We start from the raw sequence: 24,465 nt of genomic DNA, 5'->3' as shown, positions 1-24,465 counted from the left end.
TGCATATTAATCTGATTACTATTAATTAAAAGCTACTCAGAGCCCCTGTCATAGGAGAGTGATATTTTCCTTGGCAGCTTCCTCGCTCTGTAAGTAAATGTTTGGAGATGAAATAACTATAAAGCTTTTCCTGTTTCGGCAGACATTGCAGTAATGCACAATAATCATTACAGCTCTTAAAACACCTATACTGTTTATGTTCCTTTTTTGCTCATTTGCTTTCACTTTGTCACAATTTAAGTCCTGTGAGCCCCCTTGGCACAGAGGCAATGCACAGCTTAATGATTATGTACCCGCCTTCATGCCTTGCCATATCCTCTTGTAAAATGACTGCATTGGTATGCACAACACCTGTGCGTCTAATTGGTAATATGAAGAACACAACATTTGTGTCTCGTGGGTTACGTCAGGCCGGGTACAGACTGTCCAAGATAATTGTTCTCTGTGGCTTTTCACACCTCCAGCTTGGTCTTTTATGTAATTCTATGGACATCGGTCAGCCTAATTGCTAATTACCATTTTCGTGGTTTCTGGACTGCTGAGATCATCTTCTCCTAGCAGCCATTCTAAGAGGACGGTGACACCATGTTCGACGTGATTCCACTGCTGCAGAAGCTCACACATGATCCCAAATGTCAGATCCAAAGCCATGGGAGGATTGACGGTGCAGTACTGAAACCCTGGAAAGAGGAGAGAGAAGAATTAGGAAAAAATTGCAAAAATGATTAATCTTGCAGTATCCATGGCTCTGTAGCTTGATTTAATAACTTTTCCAGGACTCAAATATGGATCATGACCTATCAGCATAGGTCATAAGTTTCTAATTGGTGGGGGATTTGACTCCCGGCATGACAACCAACTGCTTGCGTGAGCGCTGCCGCCTCTTCCTAGGCCTGTGACGTCACATATATGGGTCACATGGCCTTTCTGCAGCTCAGTCCCATTGCAATACCATGCACAGCCGCTCTACAATGCTTCGTATGCTGTGTAGAGGCTGCAGATTTCACCTGAGCATCAAGGTCCCTTCAACCAGCTGATCAGCAAGGGTGCCAGAAGTCGGACCCCCACCAATCTGATAGTGATGACCCATCCTGAAGATAGTTCATCGCTATTTGAGTCCTGGTCAATCACTTTAGGATTGCAAGTGGTTTATTTTCAAAGGTGGAATTAGATGCTCTTCTACATCACCTGTCAGCAGAGGCTCAAGTGACCTTTAGGTCTCACGGCTGTTTGTTGTTGGGTTACATACAAATCTGACCAAAAAAAAAAGCGGCATGCTCCATTACATGTTGTATGTATGGAGTTATTCTCCCATAGAAGTACTGCCCCCAGTGGATTTTGGCATGACCTGCACGGTAGTACATGCCGTGTGCATGTTGCCTAAAACAGCGAGAATAGTGTCCCAGGTGATTGCCCAGTGGACCAATGTCTACTTCCAGACAAATGTAAAGCATGTTCATTAACATCACCTCCATGGCCAGTGGGCCCAGACATCGGCCAGCTAGTAAAGTGCTAAGATCTTGACACTAAAAGGAAAATAAACTATGCCATTAGTTTAACAACTTGCATTGGCCACTGGTGGCACCATTTTCATGCCAATGGTACTTTGCAAAACCATTCAAACCCTGCCAGGGGAAAAATGCGGGATCTACACATGCAAAGCGGATAGAGACCTCTCCACACAAAGTCAAAAGCTACGGTGCCTCTGCTAAATACAGACCTATGTTATATAATAGCTATGCAACCAGTCATTTTCATAATGGCAACTGATTTGGTTTCGATGTTGTTACAAAAAAAAAAGTTTAAAAAAAAGTTCAAATGGATATAAAAATTTTCATAGACGCCAAAAGGTTAATATGGAAGCAAACAATACACCGTGCCAGCAGCCTACTGAAGCCAACAGATTCCTCACATTGTTCACATTCAGGGCATCGCATATCCTATAAGAATACGGGCCGATTATCCCTTTAATGCCTGCTGTGGTTTGGCAGTGGTATCCCACCTGTTGTCAGGGCATTTACCAGAGCGGTAGGAGACACCCTCTCAGATGCTGGCAGACCCGCTGGACTAGGCTGCTCACGAGACCACAGGTAATTAATATTCCCCCCTGAATGTTTATCCTACGGAATGAGGAAAGGGAGAATGTGGTAGCTGATACTGAGATATACACACCATCAATCACACCATTATGTGGCAGGTGTATAAATAGTGAGGGAGCGCCACCACGCTCAATGGTCTAGACACATTACCTGTGTGCAGGGGTGGCTATACTACTACTTCTACGCTCCCTAGTTCTTTTACGTTGATTTTTTTTTTCCTGCACAAAGAGCTCTAATCTATGGAGTGGTCAGTAAATACAGACGGCAAAATATCACGAGGTAGTCGGCAATGTTTTTTTTAAAGGCGTTGTCCATTTCTGACAAACCCATTTTGTTGGAAGGCTCCCTAAAGATAAGCTGCTCACAAAGCGATCTGCTGCTAGAACCTTTAAACTCTACAGCAGTGGTCTCCAACATGTGCTTTCCAGGGGTTGCAAAACTACAACCCCCAGCGTGGTCTGAAAGTTTTTGGCAACAACCCAGCAGCAAGTGTTCAGTTCTCCTATATAGCCTCCACAGGGCAACATAAGCAGGACATAATGCCACTGAATACACAGGCTGCCTGTGTAATGTGGGAATGTGTTGGGTCCTCCAAAAGGTGAGAGATGTTCTTTGAAGCCAAACACTACATTCACAGCCCGACCACCTCTTCAATGGTACGGGGGTGGTCGGGCTGTGAAAATGGAAAAAATAGGACATGTCCTATTTTTTGACGTCTGTTAAAAAAAAAACAGCCTTGTGAATAGAACTAGAGTTGAGCGAACCTGCCTTGTGGCAGATTCGAGTTTGGGGTTTAAGTGAATTACGTAATGGATTCCATGACATAATTCAATGCCGGAATGCCTTTAGAGGCTTTCCGTTTTGCATGTCGTCATAATACAAGTGTATGGCCAGCAGAACGGAACCTTACACCATACACCTATTATTATGCGGCATGCCGACATTGAATTACCTGATGGATTCCGTGAGAACGGAATCCATTACGTAATTCACTTAAAGGGTTTCTGTCATCAGAAAAATCGTTATGTATCTGGCTGACATTAGCGATGTGCTAATGTCAGAAGAACATAACAGTATGACTTATATCTCCCTGCTGCCGCCGTTCCCTCAAAATAAAGACTTTTATAATATGCTAATGAGCCTCTAGGTGCTAGTGGGGCATTGCTGCAGCACCTAGAGGCTCCGTCTTCTCACCCTTTGGCACGCCCATGTCCAGTTGATTGACGTCCTAGTTCTCCTCTGTGCCCGTAAAATCCCGAGCCTGCACCGTCCCGTTTAGTATTCGGCGCAGTGAGTAAAGGACGCTCTCCTGCTGCCGGCTTCACCCGCACCGCTCGCTCCGTACAGTATTGAAACAAAGTTTTATGCGAATAGACTTTGGATGAAACATTCGCTCATCCCTAATTATTACGATCGTTCCTCCCCCATACAGTTTTGCATATTGTCAGTAGCACATCCTCACTTAAATGAGAGACGAGCTGTAGGAACCTGGCATGGAAACTGCGCGGTGGACAGTGCTTTCTGCTTCTGTCTCCATCCATTGTCTTGTTTCCCATGCCAGTGACTCATGAGAACTGCTGATCAGTGACGGTGTTGGATTTTGGACCCCCACCAATCTGATATTGATGACCTATCCTTAGGACAGGTCAGAAATATCTAGAACACAGACAACCCCTTTAACAAAACCCCAAAGGACCCCATGGTCACTGGAGTTTGTTGCCATTGGGTGCCTGTTTGGATCCAGAAAAGCATCATGGCTTCTAGTGCCACCAGAGCTTAAAGGTGGCGACACAATCTAAAGTTGGTCAAATTGACCAATTTTGCTAGCACCGACTGGCCATCTGATATGTGTCAAAAACTCATTTGGGAGATATCAAAGAGAAAAAGGATTGGGCGTGCTCAATTTCAACATGCCAACATCTTACAGTAGATAGACCACCGCCGGAGGCTTCAGGTGACTTAGTGCCCTCTCCCTATCACGAACCCGGTTCGACCAAGCTGGGGAGGAGGTTCAACAGAAACAACCATCTAAAGTGTATTGCCAGTTGGCCACCTTAAAGGAAACCTGTCATCAACTTTATGCTGACATCACTGAGGGCAGCATAGAATAGTGACAGAAATGCTGATGTCAGCGCTGTGTCGCTCATCAGCTAAAAGTAAGTGGTTGCTGAGAACCAGCATCATAATCACTGCAGCCCAGGCCTTGAAAAGAGTCAAATCTACCTGAGAAGAGTCCTGGTTATACATAATCTCCTGCCCATCTGCTGATGATTGGCAGTTCTCTCCTAGAGAGAAAGGGAGAAAACTCAGTAGAAGACTGTCAGTCATCAGCAGGTGGGCAGGAGAGCAGGAATTCATGAATAACCAGGACTCTTCTCAGGTGGCCGGGACTCTTCTCCAGGCCCAGTCTGCAATGATTGTGATGTTGGTTCTTGGCAACCACTTACTTTTAACTTATAAATGACAGACCGCTGAAATCAACTCACCTGTCTCTACTTTATTCTACTTTAGTCAAACAGCCCATCCAAATGTATTTTATGGACTAGCAATTCGGCACAGAGTCTCGCTCACCTCTACAGACTGCCAATTATGTCAACCACCACCAAGTATTCATAGAAACATAGAATGTGTGTCGGCAGATAAGAACCATTTGGCCCAACTAATCCCATCAGCATGGTTACATCACATTTCCACCTATAGCTCCACTTTTCTCATGTGAGAGAATGACTTGCAGTTATAACCACCCACAAAGAGGTGGCATAGCGGACCGGTAAACCTAAATTAAAAGGAGATCACTTAAAGGGGCTGTCTCACTTCAGCAAATGGTATTTATCATGTACAGGAAGTTCATACAAGGCACTTACTAATGTATTGTGATTCTCCATATTGCCTCCGTAGATGGCTGGATTCATTTTCCCATCACATTTGGAACCATGGAACTGCTTGTTCCATGGTTTCGACCACCCTCCAATCCAGCAGTGGTGGTCATGCTTGTACACTATAGTAAAAAGCGAGGGATACAAGGTGGCAAGGACGGGAGCTGCTGTGCATGCGTGCCTATGTGCACGCCCACGTTTCCAGCCACCAGAGAGGCCGGCAATTTCTTCATTAGTCTATAAGCACGACCACCGCTGCTGGATTGTAGGGTGGTCGTAACCCCTGGGTACGAGCAGTGTATAATGTGATGGAAAAATTAATCCAGCCAGCAAAGGAGGCAATATGGACAATCAGAATACATTAGTAAGTGCCTTGTATTAACGTTCTCTACATGATAAATGCCATTTGTTGGAGTGCGACAACCCCTTTAAGGATAAATTTATTGCAGATAAAATATGACCCGTTTCTAGTCCATCAGAGCTACGGAAACGTAGATATCGTAATATGTCAGTGTTATTGCTGGCTCTTTTACATACGGCACCTCATACTTTTAATTGAGCACCAACCAGGATGTTTTTCATTTGCCCCTGGCTAGCTGTTCTGGTAGCGTGCAGGACCTAGGACTAAAATAAATCAGATCACACTTTATTAACCTGTCACTTACCATCAACCACTCGTGAAGTCCCCCTCCCCCCACCAATTTGCGGCCGGATACTATTATAGGAGTTTAGCTCTGCTTAATGCAGCAATGATTCATATTGTTCGCGTTTGTTTACCCGATTGTGCTGCCTAAACCTCCGAGGCTTGTTTACCCCGTATCCTTCTCGCCTACATTCCCGGCTTATGGGAAACTGATTAGCATTTGACTGGAAGCCAGTGTAGGAAGTAAGAGAGTGATGCTTACTTATGCAAGACTACTACATTAACTCTAATGACTAGGAACAAAACAACCAGGGCAAAAGCGGATGGTCAAGGACGAGGAAGGGCGAGCTCTAAAATGAGCTAAAATCACTTCAATGGAGCAAATTCGACATTGCTGCTGCATTGCGTCATTACAATTCTCAAGCAGAGTCTTGGCTAAATATGGACCCGAGCGAGAATCGCCACATGCGGAAGACTGGATCATTTCACAATCCCGGCTCCTGCTACGTCCCGCTATTACAAACAAACCCGTCAGGCAGTCATTAGTGATGTGCTTTCTATTCCTGCTGTAAACAGTTCTAGCAGCAAACACAAAAACATTCGCTCTGATATACGATCCCCCGCCCCAATCACATTGTGTAAATAGATGCTGATGGAACGCAGGACACCGCGTGAAACGGGAACAGCACTGCTCGGATCCAAACCAAATGCATGCATGAGGTGGATGTGCGGGCTACCGGCTGGTTTCTTTGTGGTAGTAAAGAGGGTTTTGATTGGAAACTATAAGGGTTTATTTTCTGGCCCGGTTAGAGCCCCTTATCAGTTTACATTAAATATATATATATATATAAAAGTAAATATATAAATAATAAAAAAAAATATATATATATATATATATATATATATATATATATATAAAAAGGGACACGATGGCGGCACTGGACAATAAAAGCTGGCGGGTGCAAGGTCCAGGGATATAGCTGCTTACCCCGTGATGATAAAGAAGAAAGCCGGACAGCACTCCAAGTAAAAAAGCAAGTGGTGTTTTTTCACCCATGTGGAAGGCAACGTTTCAGCTCATACAAAGAGCCTTTTTCAAGCAATGAACACAAGTGCATCATGGGGTATATATAGTCCAACCCCTATCATAACACAATAATTATCAATTAACACATTTATACAAAAATAAAGTGCAAAAAGTGTTTACAAAAACAACAGAGTACTGATGTTGAAAAAGAAGGAGTTATTCTGGATATACACTTTGGATTATCTGAAACCAAATGGGCTCAATATGGTTTATAATCCGGGGGTGTATGCTTAGAGAAGTGGTTTGCCCTATAATGTGTGTTTGATGCGGTCGTGTCCCTGGGGGTACATAGTGAATCTTGAACACAAACAAGCCATTTTTATTGTTTTCTTTCTTTCTTCTATATTTTCACAGATGGGATGGATGCTGAAGACTTGTGGGACGTGCCCTGTCTATGAACACTGTGTCCACACGCCTATGTTAATATACATTATTGATAATGTTTCTGCTACTCTCCAAGTTGTGTCAAATATGCATTTTTATTACAGATTAGTCCCTGACCATTTTGTTCATTTGGTGCTCTCCATTAGGGGAGGTGATTGGAGGTCTATGGTGGACTTTGTGGAGGTGGGTGTGACGACTCCCGTTGCACTGACAGACACATCATGTCCGCATGGGTAGAGGGTCTGTGCCTCTGACGAGGTGCAGCCTCCCCATTTTCTCCAGTATATCCATGTCCCAGGACGCGGAATATACTCCGTGATGGCGCTGCCCTGTTTATATTATATTTGGGCATGCACATATGGCATAAGAGGCTTTTTACCTATTGAAAAATGTCCGCCAGTATGGCGGAGTACTGATGCGCATGCTCCCGAAACGGCACGTGGAGACATCATGCCGTGGGCCTTTGACGCAACTTGGCGCTTGCGCAGTGACAACTTCCGAACGCCGGTTTCGGCGGCCACTGGCGTGTGAGGCTCAGGTGATCGCACGGGGTATGTCATAATTTTCTTCCTGTAATTCAGCATGGTATCACTCCTCCCACATTTATAGCGATGCACACATGTATGTAATTATTGGCACTTTATAGTGTATTGTGTATGTTTATTGTCATACACATAATATATTATTTATGTAATTTGTCCAGCACATGGACCGTATGCACTTTGTATGAATTCATGTATTTTTGTAAACACTTTTTGCACTTTATTTTTGTATAAATGTGTTAATTGATAATTATTGTGATATGATAGGGGTTGGACTACATATACCCCATGATGCACTTGTGTTCATTGCTTGAAAAAGGCTCTTTGTATGAGCTGAAACGTTGCCTTCCACATGGGTGAAAAAACACCACTTGCTTTTTTACTTGGAGTGCTGTCCGGCTTTCTTCTATATATATATACACTCACCTAAAGAATTATTAGGAACACCTGTTCTATTTCTCATTAATGCAATTATCTAGTCAACCAATCACATGGCAGTTGTTTCAATGCATTTAGGGGGGTGGTCCTGGTCAAGACAATCTCCTGAACTTCAAACTGAATGTCAGAATGGGAAAGAAAGGTGATTTAAGCAATTTTGAGCGTGGCATGGTTGTTGGTGCCAGACGGGCCGGTCTGAGTATTTCACAATCTGCTCAGTTACTGGGATTTTCACGCACAACCATTTCTAGGGTTTACAAAGAATAGTGTGAAAAGGGAAAAACATCCAGTATGCGGCAGTCCTGTGGGCGAAAATGCCTTGTGGATGCTAGAGGTCAGAGGAGAATGGGCCGACTGATTCAAGCTGATAGAAGAGCAACGTTGACTGAAATAACCACTCGTTACAACCGAGGTATGCAGCAAAGCATTTGTGAAGCCACAACACGCACAACCTTGAGGCGGATGGGCTACAACAGCAGAAGACCCCACCGGGTACCACTCATCTCCACTACAAATAGGAAAAAGAGGCTACAATTTGCACGAGCTCACCAAAATTGGACTGTTGAAGACTTGAAAAATGTTGCCTGGTCTGATGAATCTCGATTTCTGTTGAGACATTCAAATGGTAGAGTCAGAATTTGGCGTAAACAGAATGAGAACATGTATCCATCCTCTGATGGCTACTTCCAGCAGGATAATGCACCATGTCACAAAGCTCAAATCATTTCAAATTGGTTTCTTGAACATGAAATGAGTTCACTGTACTAAAATGGCCCCACAGCCACCAGATCTCAACCCAATAGAGCATCTTTGGGATGTGGTGGAACGGGAGCTTCGTGCCCTGGATGTGCATCCCTCAAATCTCCATCAACTGCAAGATGCTATCCTATCAATATGGGCCAACATTTCTAAAGAATGTTATCAGGACCTTGTTGAATCAATGCCACGTAGAATTAAGGCAGTTCTGAAGGCAAAAGGGGGTCCAACACCGTATTAGTATGGTGTTCCTAATAATTCTTTAGGTGAGTGTATATATATATATATATATATTAATGCACAATATTATTTTAAATATATCAATGCAAAAAACACCACTCTTAGGTGTAATTTTCAACTTATTTTTTTACTTTTATTATCATCTGGAGGACTTTTCGCTTTCCTTTCTGTGGGTGGGCACCAGCTCATCAAGCCCCAGGAGTCCATTGCAGTCAGCTCTTTTTAACCTCTTCCTCCCCTGCATAGGAAATAGTCCCTGACACACAGCACCAGAAAGAAACAGCTTTATGGTATACAGTGCGATTTCCTTCTCCACTGTCTAGAGAGAAATATAGCCAACACTAACAAAAACATCTGCCCCCCCCAACCTCCATATGCATTGCTATAGATTTAAAAAAAAATAAGATTGCATAAAACTTTTATTTAAAAGATCTTTCTACTTCTATATTGCATGCTTCAGGCACCACCTACCACAGGAAATCATGTACTTATCTTAAAGGGTTTGGACAGTTTGCTATATTGATGACGTATCCTCAGGATAGGTCATCAATATCAGATTGGCGGGGGTCCGACTCCCTGCATCCCTGCCGATCAGGTGTTGCAAGCGCCGCATTTTCGGCAGTGTTTACCTGGTCATCATCAACATTGCAGCAGTCAGCAGTGGAATTACAGCTTCTCCGTGTCCAATATAGGAAATTGGCGAACCGCTTTAACCCACAACTGTATCATGTTGCAGAACCAAAGCACTGAAAGAAACATTTGGGCAAAACTCAATCTATGTTTTACCCAGATTTGGGACATCCTCCCACTTCCTATAGTAAGTAAAGCATAAAATCAAAAGGCGAGATCCCCAATATGGTATTTTGGAAGCCAACAAATTTGACCCAGAGTGGATTTTTTGAGTGGCACTTCTATGGCAGGTGGTATGGGAAGCCAAGAATTGGGGCCAAAAATAAGAGAACTAGAAAATGTAGGAGTTCTGCCAAGAATTCTCTTTTAAATGACCACAATTTCTACTAGATCTGTACCTGAAGAAAAAAATTGCCAAATTTATACTTGGTTGAAACAAGATTAAGAAAACAATCCACCCCTACAATTCCACAGGAGGGAACAGAACATGAAATTCCAAAGATATGGAGTTCTGTCAATACATTCACCCTCATCCGCGTGCAGCGTCGGTAATACAGTATATAGTGGAATTTTAGCGATACTTTTCTTCCTGCGCAATCTCCCTCGAGTGTGATATTTATTTTCTTGAGGAACATAGTGTGGTTTTATCCAGCAACTCTGATACGGAACACGGGCAGCGTTGGCCGCTTTACTTGCTTCTACTTGCTAAAATTCTCTCCTTGTCTTTTATAGATTTCTAAGAAAAGAAGAGTGATACAGTGTGATTTCAAGGAATGCAGAAATAACTTGCTTTCATTGCTTCGCGAGAATCTTGTTTCCTCTATGAAAACTTGGATGGATTGTATTTAGGATCAACACGTCTTCCTTAGTTACAACAAACCTGCCAGTAAAGTCTCATCTCACAACGCAGCGTCTAAGTGCACCATGTACGGCACTATCATTTTCTCTGCCTCGCCATAAAACTCATTTTGTTTGCTCGCGTTTCATTAGTAAGAGATGATGAAGTACCTTGTGCCGAGTAAAAACATACTTTGTCGTAGATTTTTGGAGATCTGTAATTCGTAATGTGTGAAGATCAGACGTTTTATCTAGATATACTTAGCCCAGGCTGTCCCATTAGGCTACGTTCACATCTCCGTTCGGTAAACCCTAAGTAAATGCCGGCTGGGCAAAATAAAATGTTGCATGCAATGGTTTTAGTTTGGCCGGAACCCGGCATTTATGCCGGAAAGTGGCCAGATCACTACCAGACCTCATTGCAGTCATTTGGGATCTGGCGGTGAAGTAGATGATCAGGCAACACTGGATCCAGCAAGAGCCGGCATGCTGTATCGGCACAGAGCAGAGATGTGAACGAGGCCTTAGAAACAACCCCTTTCAAAAAGCAGCTACTGGGGCAAATAGCTGAATCCTTGGCCAGCAAGGTAATGAACTATTAGGCCACACTGCCGCTAGTAGTTCTGAAGGCTGTTTAGTCTTTTGAAGCTCTTTGGGTCTGGCACTGGCCCGTTGACTATAATGGGGTACCGTGGAGATCCAGCTGAATCTTGGCACATCTCAGTCACCCCCCATTATAGTCAATGGGGTTGGCAGGCATTTCGGTAACATCTGACAATGCCGAAACCAGAGAGCTCCAGCAGGCTGTTCTCTGCCGGAACTACTAATGGCAGTGTCAAAGAAGCCATACATGACGGCCACTTAGATGAATGACCATCTTTCTAAAACAACAAAGCTTTACTTCTCAAGAACAGGGACTGTTCATACAAAATGGATTCCCGGTCTGACTTTGTGACCCTCTTTGTAATGTCCCTATAGGGCAGGGATGCTCAACCTGCGGCCCTCCAGCTGTTGTAAAACTACAACTCCCACAATGCCTTTCTGTAGGATGATAACTGTAGGCTGTCAGGGAATGATGGGAGTTGTAGTTTTGCAACACCTGGAGGGCCGCAGGTTGAGCATGCCTGCTAAAGGGAATATGGAGTGGGGTTGTCTTTATGAAAGATCCCCTTTATGAGAGACTTCTCTTACGTAAAAGAGACTGGATCTTAGGGCTCAGGTGTATTTACTCACATTGACCATAATAGGCTTTTTTTATACTGTATATTGCAGTTATATGGACACCATACATATATATACACTAGCAGAAGGACCCGGCTTCGCACGGGTATATTTCATCTATTTCATTTTATGTTTCCGTGTGTCGCAAAAAAATATCAACAGTTTCCGCCATAACAGTGACCTCTACAGTGCCCGCCCCTTTAACTGTGACTTTCACAGAGACCGCCCCTTTAACTGTAACCACCCCTTTAACTGTGACTTTCACAGAGACCGCCCCTTTAACATTGGCCACCCCTTTAACAGTGACTTTCACAGTGGCCGCCCCTTTAACAGTGACTGCCCCTTTAACAGTAACTTTCACAGTGGCCGTCCCTTTAACAGTAACTTTCACAGTGGCCGCCCCTTTAACAGTAACTTTCACAGTGGCCGCCCCTTTAACAGTGACTTTCACAGTGACCGCCCCTTTAATAGTGACTTTCACTGTGACCGCCCCTTTAACTGTGACTGCCCCTTTAACTGTGACTTTCACAGTGACCGCCCCTTTAACTGTGACTTTTACAGTGACCGCCTCTTTAACAGTGACTTTCACTGTGACCGTCCATTTAACTGTGGTTTTCACGGTGACCGCCCCTTTAACTGTGGTTTTCACGGTAACCGCCCCTTTAACTGTGGCTTTCACTGTGACCGCCCCTTAAACTGCGACTTTCACAGTGACCGCCCCTTTAACTGTGACTTTCACTGTTACCGCCCATTTAACTGTGACTTTCACTGTGACCGCCCATTTAACTGTGACTTTCACTGTGACCGTTACTTTAACTGTGACTTTTGCTGTGACCGCCCATTTAACTGTGACCGCCCCTTTAACTGTGACTTTCACTGTCACCGCCCCTTTAACCATGACTTTCACTGTGACCGCCCATTTAACTGTGACCACCCCTTTAACTGTGACTTTCACAGCGACCGCCCCTTTAACTGTGACTTTCACAGCGACCGCCCCTTTAACTGTGGCTTTCACAGTGACTGCCCCTTTAACTGTGACTTTCACAGTGACTGCCCCTTTAACTGTGACCGCCCCTTTAACTGTGACTTTCACAGTGACCGCCCCTTTAACTGTGACTTTCACAGTTACCGCCCCTTTAACTGTGACTTTCACTGTGACCGCCCCTTTAACTGTGACCGCCCCTTTAATTGTGACTTTCACTGTGACCACCCCTTTAACTGTGATCACCCCTTTAACTGTGACTTTACAGTGACCGCCCCTTTAACCGCTTGCCGCCACGCTAACGCCGAAAGGCGTCATTGCGGCGGCTCCCCCAGGCTACGCTAATGCCAATAGGCGTCATCTCGCGTGAGCCGAGATTTCCTGTGAACGCGCGCACACAGGCGCGCGCGCTCACAGGAACGGAAGGTAAGAGAGTGGATCTCCAGCCTGCCAGCGGCGATCGTTCGCTGGCAGGCTGGAGATGTGATTTTTTTAACCCCTAAGGCCTCTTTCACACTTGCGTTGTCCCGATCCGGCGTGTACTCCACTTGCCGGAATTACACGCCGGATCCGGAAAAACGCAAGTGTACTGAAAGCATTTGAAGACGGAACCGTCTTCCAAATGCGTTCAGTGTTACTATGGCACCCAGGACGCTATTAAAGTCCTGGTTGCCATAGTAGGAGCGGGGGAGCGGTATACTTACAGTCCGTGCGGCTCCCGGGGCGCTCCAGAGTGACGTCAGAGCGCCCCATGCGCATGGATGACGTGATCCATGTGATCACATGATCCATGCGCTTGGGGCGCCCTGACGTCACTCTGGAGCGCCCGGGGAGCCGCATGGACGGTAAGTATACTGCTCCCCCGCTCCCCACTACACTTTACCATGGCTGCCAGGACTTTAGCGTCTTGGCAGCCATGGTAACCACTCTGAAAAAGCTAAATGTCGGCTCCGGCAATGCGCCGAAACGACGTTTAGCTTAAGGCCGGATCCGGATCAATGCCTTTCAATGGGCATTAATTCCGGATCCGGCCTTGCGGCAAGTGTTCCGGATTTTTGGCAGGAGCAAAAAGCGCAGCATGCTGCGGTATTTTCTCCGGCCAAAAAACGTTCCGTTCCGGAACTGAAGACATCCTGATGCATCCTGAACGGATTTCTCTCCATTCAGAATGCATTAGGATAATCCTGATCAGGATTCTTCCGGCATAGAGCCCCGACGACGGAACTCTATGCCGGAACAGAACAACGCAAGTGTGAAAGGGCCCTAACAGGTATATTAGACGCTGTTTTGATAACAGCGTCTAATATACCTGCTACCTGGTCCTCTGGTGGTCCCCTTTGTTTGGATCGACCACCAGAGGACACAGGTAGCTCAGTAAAGTAGCACCAAGCACCACTACACTACACTACACCCCCCCCCCCCCCGTCACTTATTAACCCCTTATTAGCCCCTGATCACCCCATATAGACTCCCTCATCACCCCCTTGTCATTGATCACACCCCTGTAAAGTTCCATTCAGACGTCTGCATGATTTTTACGGATCCACTGATAGATGGATCGGATCCGCAAAACGCACACGGACGTCTGAATGGAGCCTTACAGGGCGTGATCAATGACTGTGGTGATCACCCCATATAGACTCCCTGATCACCCCCCCTGTCATTGATTACCCCCCTGTCATTGATCACACCCCTGTAAAGCTCCATTCAGACGTCCGCATGATTTTTACGGATCCACTGATAGATGGATCGGATCCGCAAAACGCATACGGACGTCTGAATGGAGCCTTACAGGGGCGTGATCAATGATTGTGGTGATCACCCCATATAGACTCCCTGATCACCCCCCTGTCATTGATCACACCCCTGTAAAGCTCCATTCAGACGTCCGCATGATTTTTACGGATCCACTGATAGATGGATCGGATCCGCAAAACGCATACGGACGTCTGAATGGAGCCTTACAGGGGCATGATCAATGACTGTGGTGATCACCCCATATAAACTCCCTGATCACCCCCCTGTCATTGATTACCCCCCTGTCATTGATCACCCCCCCTGTCAGGCTGCATTCAGATGTCCGTATGATTTTTACGGATCCACGGATACATGGATCGGATCCGCAAAACACATATGGACATCTGAATGGAGCCTTATAGGGGGGTGATCAATGACAGGGGGGTGATCACCCCATATAGACTCCCTGATCACCCCCCCTGTCATTGATCACCCCCCCTGTCATTGATCACCCCCCCTGTCATTGATCACCCCCCCTGTCATTGATCACCCCCCTGTCAGGCTCCATTCAGACATTTTTTTGGTCCAAGTTAGCGGAAATTATTATTTTTTTCTTACAAAGTCTCATATTCCACTAACTTGTGTCAAAAAATTAAATCTCACATGAACTCACCATACCCCTCACGGAATCCAAATGCGTAAAATTTTTTAGACATTTATATTCCAGACTTCTTCTCACGCTTTAGGGCCCCTAGAATGCCAGGGCAGTATAAATACCCCACATGTGACCCCATTTCGGAAAGAAGACACCCCCAGGTATTCCGTGAGGGGCATATTGAGTCCATGAAAGATTGAAATTTTTGTCCCAAGTTAGCGGAAAGGGAGACTTTGTGAGAAAAAAATAAAAAATATCAATTTCCGCTAACTTGTGCCAAAAAAAAAAAATTTCTATGAACTCGCCATGCCCCTCATTGAATACCTTGGGGTGTCTTCTTTCCAAAATGGGGTCACATGTGGGGTATTTATACTGCCCTGGCATTCTAGGGGCCCCAAAGCGTGAGAAGAAGTCTGGTATCCAAATGTCTAAAAATGCCATCCTAAAAGGAATTTGGGCACCTTTGCGCATCTAGGCTGCAAAAAAAGTGTCACACATCTGGTATCGCCGTACTCAGGAGAAGTTGGGGAATGTGTTTTGGGGTGTCATTTTACATATACCCATGCTGGGTGAGAGAAATATCTTGGTCAAATGCCAACTTTGTATAAAAAAATGGGAAAAGTTGTCTTTTGCCAAGATATTTCTCTCACCCAGCATGGGTATATGTAAAATGACCCCCCAAAACACATTCCCCAACTTCTCCTGAATACGGCGATACCACATGTGTGACACTTTTTTGCAGCCTAGGTGGGCAAAGGGGCCCATATTCCAAAGAGCACCTTTAGGATTTCACAGGTCATTTACCTACTTACCACACATTAGGGCCCCTGGAAAATGCCAGGGCAGTATAACTACCCCACAAGTGACCCCATTTTGGAAAGAAGACACCCCAAAGTATTCCGTGAGGGGCATGGCGAGTTCCTAGAATTTTTTATTTTTTGTCACAAGTTAGTGGAAAATGATGATTTTTTTTTTTTCTTACAAAGTCTCATATTCCACTAACTTGTGACAAAAAATAAAAACTTCCACGAACTCACTATGCCCATCAGCGAATACCTTGGGGTGTCTTCTTTCCAAAATGGGGTCACTTGTGGGGTATTTATACTGCCCTGGCATTCTAGGGGCCCAAATGTGTGGTAAGGAGTTTGAAATCAAATTCTGTAAAAAATGACCAGTGAAATCCGAAAGGTGCTCTTTGGAATATGGGCCCCTTTGCCCACCTAGGCTACAAAAAAGTGTCACACATCTGGTATCTCCGTATTCAGGAGAAGTTGGGGAATGTGTTTTGGGGTGTCATTTTACATATACCCATGCTGGGTGAGAGAAATAACTTGGCAAAAGACAACTTTTACCATTTTTTTTATACAAAGTTGTCTTTTGCCAAGATATTTCTCTCACCCAGCATGGGTATATGTAAAATGACACCCCAAAACACATTCCCCAACTTCTCCTGAATACGGAGATACCACATGTGTGACACTTTTTTGCAGCCTAGGTGGGCAAAGGGGCCCACATTCCAAAGAGCACCTTTTGGATTTCACCAGCCATTTTTTACAGAATTTGATTTCAAACTCCTTACCACACATTTGGGCTCCCAGAATGCCAGGGCAGTATAACTACCCCACAAGTGACCCCATTTTGGAAAGAAGACATCCCAAGGTATTCGCTGATGGGCATAGTGAGTTCATGGAAGCTTTTATTTTTTGTCAGAAGTTAGTGGAATATGAGACTTTGTAAGAAAAAAAAAAGAAAAATCATCATTTTCCGCTAACTTGTGACAAAAAATAAAAAGTTCTATGAACTCACTATGCCCATCAGCGAATACCTTAGGGTGTCTACTTTCCGAAATGGGGTCATTTGTGGGGTGTTTGTACTGTCTGGGCATTGTAGAACCTCAGGAAACATGACAGGTGCTCAGAAAGTCAGAGCTGCTTCAAAAAGCGGAAATTCACATTTTTGTACCATAGTTTGTAAACGCTATAACTTTTACCCAAACCATTTTTTTTTTACCCAAACATTTTTTTTTTATCAAAGACATGTAGAACAATAAATTTAGAGCAAAATTTATATATGGATCTCGTTTTTTTTTGCAAAATTTTACAACTGAAAGTTAAAAATGTCATTTTTTTGCAAAAAAATCGTTAAATTTTGATTAATAACAAAAAAGTTAAGATGTCAGCAGCAATGAAATACCACCAAATGAAAGCTCTATTAGTGAGAAGAAAAGGAGGTAAAATTCATTTGGGTGGTAAGTTGCATGACCGAGCAATAAACGGTGAAAGTAGTGTAGTGCCGATTTGTAAAAAAGGGCCTGGTCTTTAGGGGGGTATAAACCTGTGGTCCTTAAGTGGTTAACTGTGACTTTCACTGTGACCGCCCCTTTAACTGTGACCGCCCCTTTAACTGTGACTTTCACAGCGACCACCCCTTTAACTGTGACTTTCACAGTGACCGCCCCTTTAACTGTGACCGCCCCTTTAACTGTGACTTTCACAGCGACCACCCCTTTAACTGACTTTCACAGTGACCGCCCCTTTAACTGTGACTTTCACAGCGACCGCCCCTTTAACTGTGACTTTCACAGCGACCGCCCCTTTAACTGTGATTTTTACAGTGACCGCCCCTTTAACTGTGACTTTCACTGTGACCGCCCCTTTAACTGTGACTTTCACTGTCACCGCCCCTTTAACCATGACTTTCACTGTGACCGCCCATTTAACTGTAACCACCCCTTTAACTGTGACTTTCACAGCGACCGCCCCTTTAACTGTGACTTTCACAGCGACCGCCCCTTTAACTGTGACTTTCACAGCGACCGCCCCTTTAACTGTGATTTTTACAGTGACCGCCCCTTTAACTGTGACTTTCACAGCGACCGCCCCTTTAACTGTGACTTTCACTGTGACCGCCCCTTTAACTGTGACTTTCACTGTCACCGCCCCTTTAACCATGACTTTCACTGTGACCGCCCATTTAACTGTAACCACCCCTTTAACTGTAACTTTCACAGCGACCGCCCCTTTAACTGTGACTTTCACAGTGACCGCCCCTTTAACTGTGACTTTCACAGTGACCGCCCCTTTAACTGTGAGTTTCACAGCGACCGCCCCTTTAACTGACTTTCACAGTGACCGCCCCTTTAACTGTGACTTTCACAGCGACCGCCCCTTTAACTGTGACTTTCACAGCGACCGCCCCTTTAACTGTGATTTTTACAGTGACCGCCCCTTTAACTGTGACTTTCACTGTGACCGCCCCTTTAACTGTGACTTTCACTGTCACCGCCCCTTTAACCATGACTTTCACTGTGACCGCCCATTTAACTGTAACCACCCCTTTAACTGTGACTTTCACAGCGACCGCCCCTTTAACTGTGACTTTCACAGCGACCGCCCCTTTAACTGTGACTTTCACAGCGACCGCCCCTTTAACTGTGATTTTTACAGTGACCGCCCCTTTAACTGTGACTTTCACAGCGACCGCCCCTTTAACTGTGACTTTCACTGTGACCGCCCCTTTAACTGTGACTTTCACTGTCACCGCCCCTTTAACCATGACTTTCACTGTGACCGCCCATTTAACTGTAACCACCCCTTTAACTGTAACTTTCACAGCGACCGCCCCTTTAACTGTGACTTTCACAGTGACCGCCCCTTTAACTGTGACTTTCACAGTGACCGCCCCTTTAACTGTGAGTTTCACAGCGACCGCCACTTTAACTGTGATTTTTACAGTGACCGCCACTTTAACTGTGACTTTCAAAGTGACCGCCCCTTTAACTGTGACTTTCACAGTTACCGCCCCTTTAACTGTGACCGCCCCTTTAACTGTGACTTTCACTGTGACCACCCCTTTAACTGTGACTTTCACTGTCACCGCCCCTTTAACCATGACTTTCACTGTGACCGCCCATTTAACTGTAACCACCCCTTTAACTGTGACTTTCACAGCGACCGCCCCTTTAACTGTGACTTTCACAGCGACCGCCCCTTTAACTGTGACTTTCACAGTGACCGCCCCTTTAACTGTGACTTTCACTGTCACCGCCTCTTTAACCATGACTTTCACTGTGACCGCCCATTTAACTGTGACCACCCCTTTAACTGTGACTTTCACAGCGACCGCCCCTTTAACTGTGACTTTCACTGTGACCGCCCCTTTAACTGTGACTTTCACTGTCACCGCCCCTTTAACCATGACTTTCACTGTGACCGCCCATTTAACTGTAACCACCCCTTTAACTGTGACTTTCACAGCGACCGCCCCTTTAACTGTGTCTTTCACAGCGACCGCCCCTTTAACTGTGACTTTCACAGTGACCGCCCCTTTAACTGTGACTTTCACAGTGACCGCCCCTTTAACTGTGACTTTCACTGTGACCGCCCCTTTAACTGTGACCGCCCCTTTAACTGTGACCGCCCCTTTAACTGTGACTTTAACTGTGACCACCCCTTTAACTGTGACTTTACAGTGACCGCCCCTCTAACTGTGACTTTCACTGTGACCGCCCCTTTAACTGTGACCGCCCCTTTAATTGTGACTTTCACTGTGACCACCCCTCTAACTGTGACCGCCCCTTTAACTGTGACTTTCACTGTGACCGCCCCTTTAACTGTGACTTTCACTGTGACCGCCCCTTTAAGCAGTAAAGAAATATGGCTGGGTTGTTATAGAAACCTGGAGTAAAACTGTGTTTATGGCAGTTGCGATTTGAAGAGAAAGAATTGCAGGCTTGTATTTAGGTGGGGGGGGGGGGGTTATTTTTTTGGGAATATCTCAGGAACGGTACGTCCTAGAGAGCTGAGACCCGTTCTAAAACCTTCCCGGACACCTGTTGTACCTGTGTGCCAAATTTGGTGAAGATCGGTTCAGTCGTTTGGTCGCGCATAAAGAACGTCTAGACAGACAGACAGAAACAGATTTTTATATATATAAGAGATATATGCCTTGCTAGATTTAGATTGCTTGGGCAGGACACAGGACAACTCAGTATGCATTACTCTACAGAGGGGGCTCCACATCCTACAGATATCTCCGGGTATGTTTCCTAAAGTAACAGCCCCAATAATTTTTTTGTTTTGATCAACAGCAGGTTGTTCGTGCTATCAAGCTGCATCCACACCTCAGGCGTTCTCCTTGGATGCATTAGTGGTATGTTCTGGCTTCCAAGTTGTGATCAAATCCAAGAGCTGAGACTGGGTGCGGTACAGAAGCTTCTAGTATTCAATGTCAAGAGAGGAGACTTTCATCATGCACATTAATTACTACAGAAAAAAATAGGATACACATACAGAGCACCGTATGGAAACATACAGAAAAGAAATGCAGTACCACAGGGGGCTGGGGACCCCCTAAATGGTGTCTATATGCCCTATATAGGGCAAATACAAGCCTTCAACGGGATCTGTCAGCAGTTTTTGGTTCCCTAACCAAACTAGGGACAGATACCCTTTGCAAAATGCTGGAGCTGTTCAATACACAGTGTAAGATGAAGAGTCCCGATGCTCATGAGGACCCGGCTCTCTCCAATGCAGATTTACATATTTTTTCTTAAAGAAATCAGTGGTGGGAAGAACCGGGACCTCATGAACATCGGCTCGTGCTGTGTATTGAGCTGGGGCTGTTAGTACAAGATTTTAGGAAAATGGCTGGGTCAATGAAATTAAAGTGGTTGTGCAGGCAGTATATATTGATGATCTATCCTCATGATAGGTCATCAATATCTCCTCGGTGGGCACTCCTGCCGATCAGCTGTTTGAAGAAGAGGCAGCGCCCCATGTGAGCGCTACTTCCTCTTCATTACACTGCCCGTTGTCTCGGAAGGCTCGGCAGCGCAGTGTAATCATAAGTATTCGCTCCATCCACTTGAACGGAGCGAATACTTGTAATTCAACTGCACCGTCTCTGCAAGGGAGACGACTCACATTGTAATGAAGAGGAAGCAGCGCTCGCATGGAGCACCACTGCCTTTTTCAAACAGCCGGGTGAGAGGTGTCAGACCCCCACCGATCAGATATTGATGACGTATCCTGAGGATAGATCATCAATCTACACTCACCTAAAGAATTATTAGGAACACCATACTAATACGGTGTTGGACCCCCTTTTGCCTTCAGAACTGCCTTAATTCTACGTGGCATTGATTCAACAAGGTCCTGATAACATTCTTTAGAAATGTTGGCCCATATTGATAGGATAGCATCTTGCAGTTGATGGAGATTTGAGGGATGCACATCCAGGGCACGAAGCTCCCGTTCCACCACATCCCAAAGATGCTCTATTGGGTTGAGATCTGGTGACTGTGGGGGCCCTTTTAGTACAGTGAACTCATTGTCATGTTCAAGAAACCAATTTGAGATGATTCGAGCTTTGTGACATGGTGCATTATCCTGCTGGAAGTAGCCATCAGAGGATGGATACATGTTCTCATTCTGTTTACGCCAAATTCGGACTCTACCATTTGAATGTCTCAACAGAAATCGAGACTCATCAGACCAGGCAACATTTTTCCAGTCTTCAACAGTCCAATTTTGGTGAGCTCGTGCAAATTGTAGCCTCTTTTTCCTATTTGTAGTGGAGATGAGTGGTACCCGGTGGGGTCTTCTGCTGTTGTAGCCCATCCGCCTCAAGGTTGTGCGTGTTGTGGCTTCACAAATGCTTTGCTGCATACCTCGGTTGTAACGAGTGGTTATATCAGTCAACGTTGCTCTTCTATCAGCTTGAATCAGTCGGCCCATTCTCCTCTGACCTCTAGCATCCACAAGGCATTTTCGCCCACAGGATTGCCGCATACTGGATGTTTTTCCCTTTTCACACCATTCTTTGTAAACCCTAGAAATGGTTGTGCGTGAAAATCCCAATACTGAGCAGATTGTGAAATACTCAGACCGGCCCGTCTGGCACCAAAAACCATGCCACGCTCAAAATTGCTTAAATCACCTTTCTCTCCCATTCTGACATTCAGTTTGGAGTTCAGGAGATTGTCTTGACCAGGACCACCCCCCTAAATGCATTGAAGCAACTGCCATGTGATTGGTTGACTAGATAATTGCATTAATGAGAAATAGAACAGGTGTTCCTAATAATTCTTTAGGTGAGTGTAAAATGCGTAAGGGGATCTGTCGATAGGGTACCATAAAACTGCTGACAGATCCCTTTAACAAGACAACCCCTTTCAGTTTGCCTCACAATGTAGTGTAGTGACTTGTTGATCACCATAGTGTGCACAGTGGCCCACACTTACTAAGCAGTCGCGCCCCAAAAATGTAAAAAATTATGAGTTAAAATTAGCAATTTTTCTTGGCACGGTGGCTCAGTGGTCAGCACTGGTGCCTTGCAGCGCTGGAGTCCTAGGTTCAAATACGAACAAGGACAACATCTGCATGGAGTTTGTATGTTCTCCCCGTGTTTCTGTGGGTTTCCTCCCGATACTCCCGTTTCCTCCCACACTCCAAAGGGGACTGGGGACAACAAGTGATGATAATGTCTGTAAAGTGCTGCAAAATATGTCAGAGCTACGTATATACGTGAGGGAAAAAAAACTCTCCAACTTTGTGTCTATATAACTCATCAACGAGATTTTCGTCCATCCCAATAGTACTTTGGATGCCCTCAAGGCTGTTCCTATCCTTCTAAGCCATGAGATGGTTAAAAAAAAAAGTTTTTATTTATGGGCGTGAACTTTAGACCCCTCTATACCGCCGATCCGCAGAAAATCTCTAATTGAATTTTAACATATAGGGAACAACAACATGTTCCAATTATAATGCAACTTTAGATGACAGATAGGATTTCAGCCTGCAGTTCCCCTTCTCCGCAGGGGATATAGATCATATTTATTGGCCTTCTGAGAAATCTTGCGCAGTCGAGATGAACGCAGCATAAAGTGTAAGATGACAAATTTAATATATAGGACCGTACGCGGCTTATTTAGACAAGACACGATGCAATCATTTGCAATATGCCTGATATAGTTTGGTGGAAAGTCGCCTGCATTCAGGAAAACATATAAATAGAAAAAATTCATTAAAACATGCAAAAAAACGTAATAATTAACTCCAGACAATTTAAGATGGTCCTTAGAGAGTACGTCAGAGGAGAACAAGTGCAGGAAGGACCTAGAGGGGATATATACATACATAACACAGGGCAACATGGGATCACCCCCTACACACACACCTCCCTGGAGAGGCCTTAATGGAAGCGTGATCCAGGACAAAGAGAGGGGAACGAATAATGGATAGGGATCGATCTACTATAATATCTGAATAGCTCTTAAGTCATTTGCTTAATAGGGGTAATAACAAATATGAGGAGGATAGAAGTGTAATACATATACTGCTACTGTAAATAATGATAAAAGTGTATTCCAAGTTTTTATTAATATTGCATCACGTATCTCTTATCTAATGACTGCTGTGCAGGCTGTGTCCTCCATTACAATGAATGGAACCACTAAAAGCAAGAGTTTGCATTTGGGTTGTCATATGGACTTACGCTTACTCCTCTACTATAGCAATAACATGCACAAGACTTAAAAGTAGTCTGTCGGCAGTTCTGATCATGCAAAACTGCTGACAGCACTAGATCGAGGCACGGGAGACAGGACAAACATACACTTTGTGGAGCGTTTATTATCAGCTTTTATTCTGCTAGGTTCTGCTCCTGCAAGTGCCAAGCTTAAGGCCTCATGCACATGAACGTATTTTCTTTCCGTGTCCGTTTTGTTTTTTTTTTGTTTTTTTTGGCGGACCATATACGGAACCATTCATTTCAATGGGTCCGCAAAAAAAATACGGAAGGTACTCCGTGTGCATTCCGTTTCCGTATGTCTGAATTTCCGTTCCGCAAAAAAATAGAACATGTCCTATTATTGTCCGCATTACGGACAAGGATAGGACTGTTGTATTAGGGGCCAGCTGTCGCGTTCCGCAAAATACGGAATGCACACGGATGTCATCCGTATTTTTTGCGGATCCGTTTTTTGCGGACTGCAAAATACATACGGTCGTGTGCATGAGGCCTAAAAGTAGGGATGAGATGAGCGAAGTTTTAAAAAATTTGATTCAGCTGCTTCACCGAACCTCGACTAGGAATTCTATTCGTTACGACTGACCTTGCAACGAATCACATTCTGATGTATGGAGAGGGTGCAATGACGGGGGAACGGTGATCACGCCGCCCGCCGTCATTTAACCCTCAGATGCCACGTTCAATGCTGATCGCGGCATCGGAGAGTCACATTCAGCCTATAGGGGGTTAATCAGAGGTTAAAACAAAAAAATACATACTCACCTCATCCATTTGATCGCGCAGAGGCCATCGCAGCCATCTTAATT

At 44.8% G+C, this 24,465-nt stretch overlaps 1 protein-coding gene across 1 annotated transcript in view; it reads right to left on the bottom strand.

Annotated features, from left to right (window-relative positions):
• Window positions 1-24,465, bottom strand: part of THADA (THADA armadillo repeat containing) — a 591,430-nt gene that overhangs the window by 3,209 nt on the left and 563,756 nt on the right. The window contains 1 exon segment of the mRNA XM_040430339.1: window positions 517-680. Coding sequence (XP_040286273.1) covers window positions 517-680 — 164 coding nt within the window.

The sequence above is a fragment of the Bufo bufo genome, chromosome 4 (genome assembly GCF_905171765.1).
Source record: "Bufo bufo chromosome 4, aBufBuf1.1, whole genome shotgun sequence".
NCBI lineage: Eukaryota > Metazoa > Chordata > Amphibia > Anura > Bufonidae > Bufo > Bufo bufo.
The sequence above is the reverse complement of the archived record's forward strand: the minus strand, read 5'-3'. Positions and strand labels throughout refer to the sequence as shown.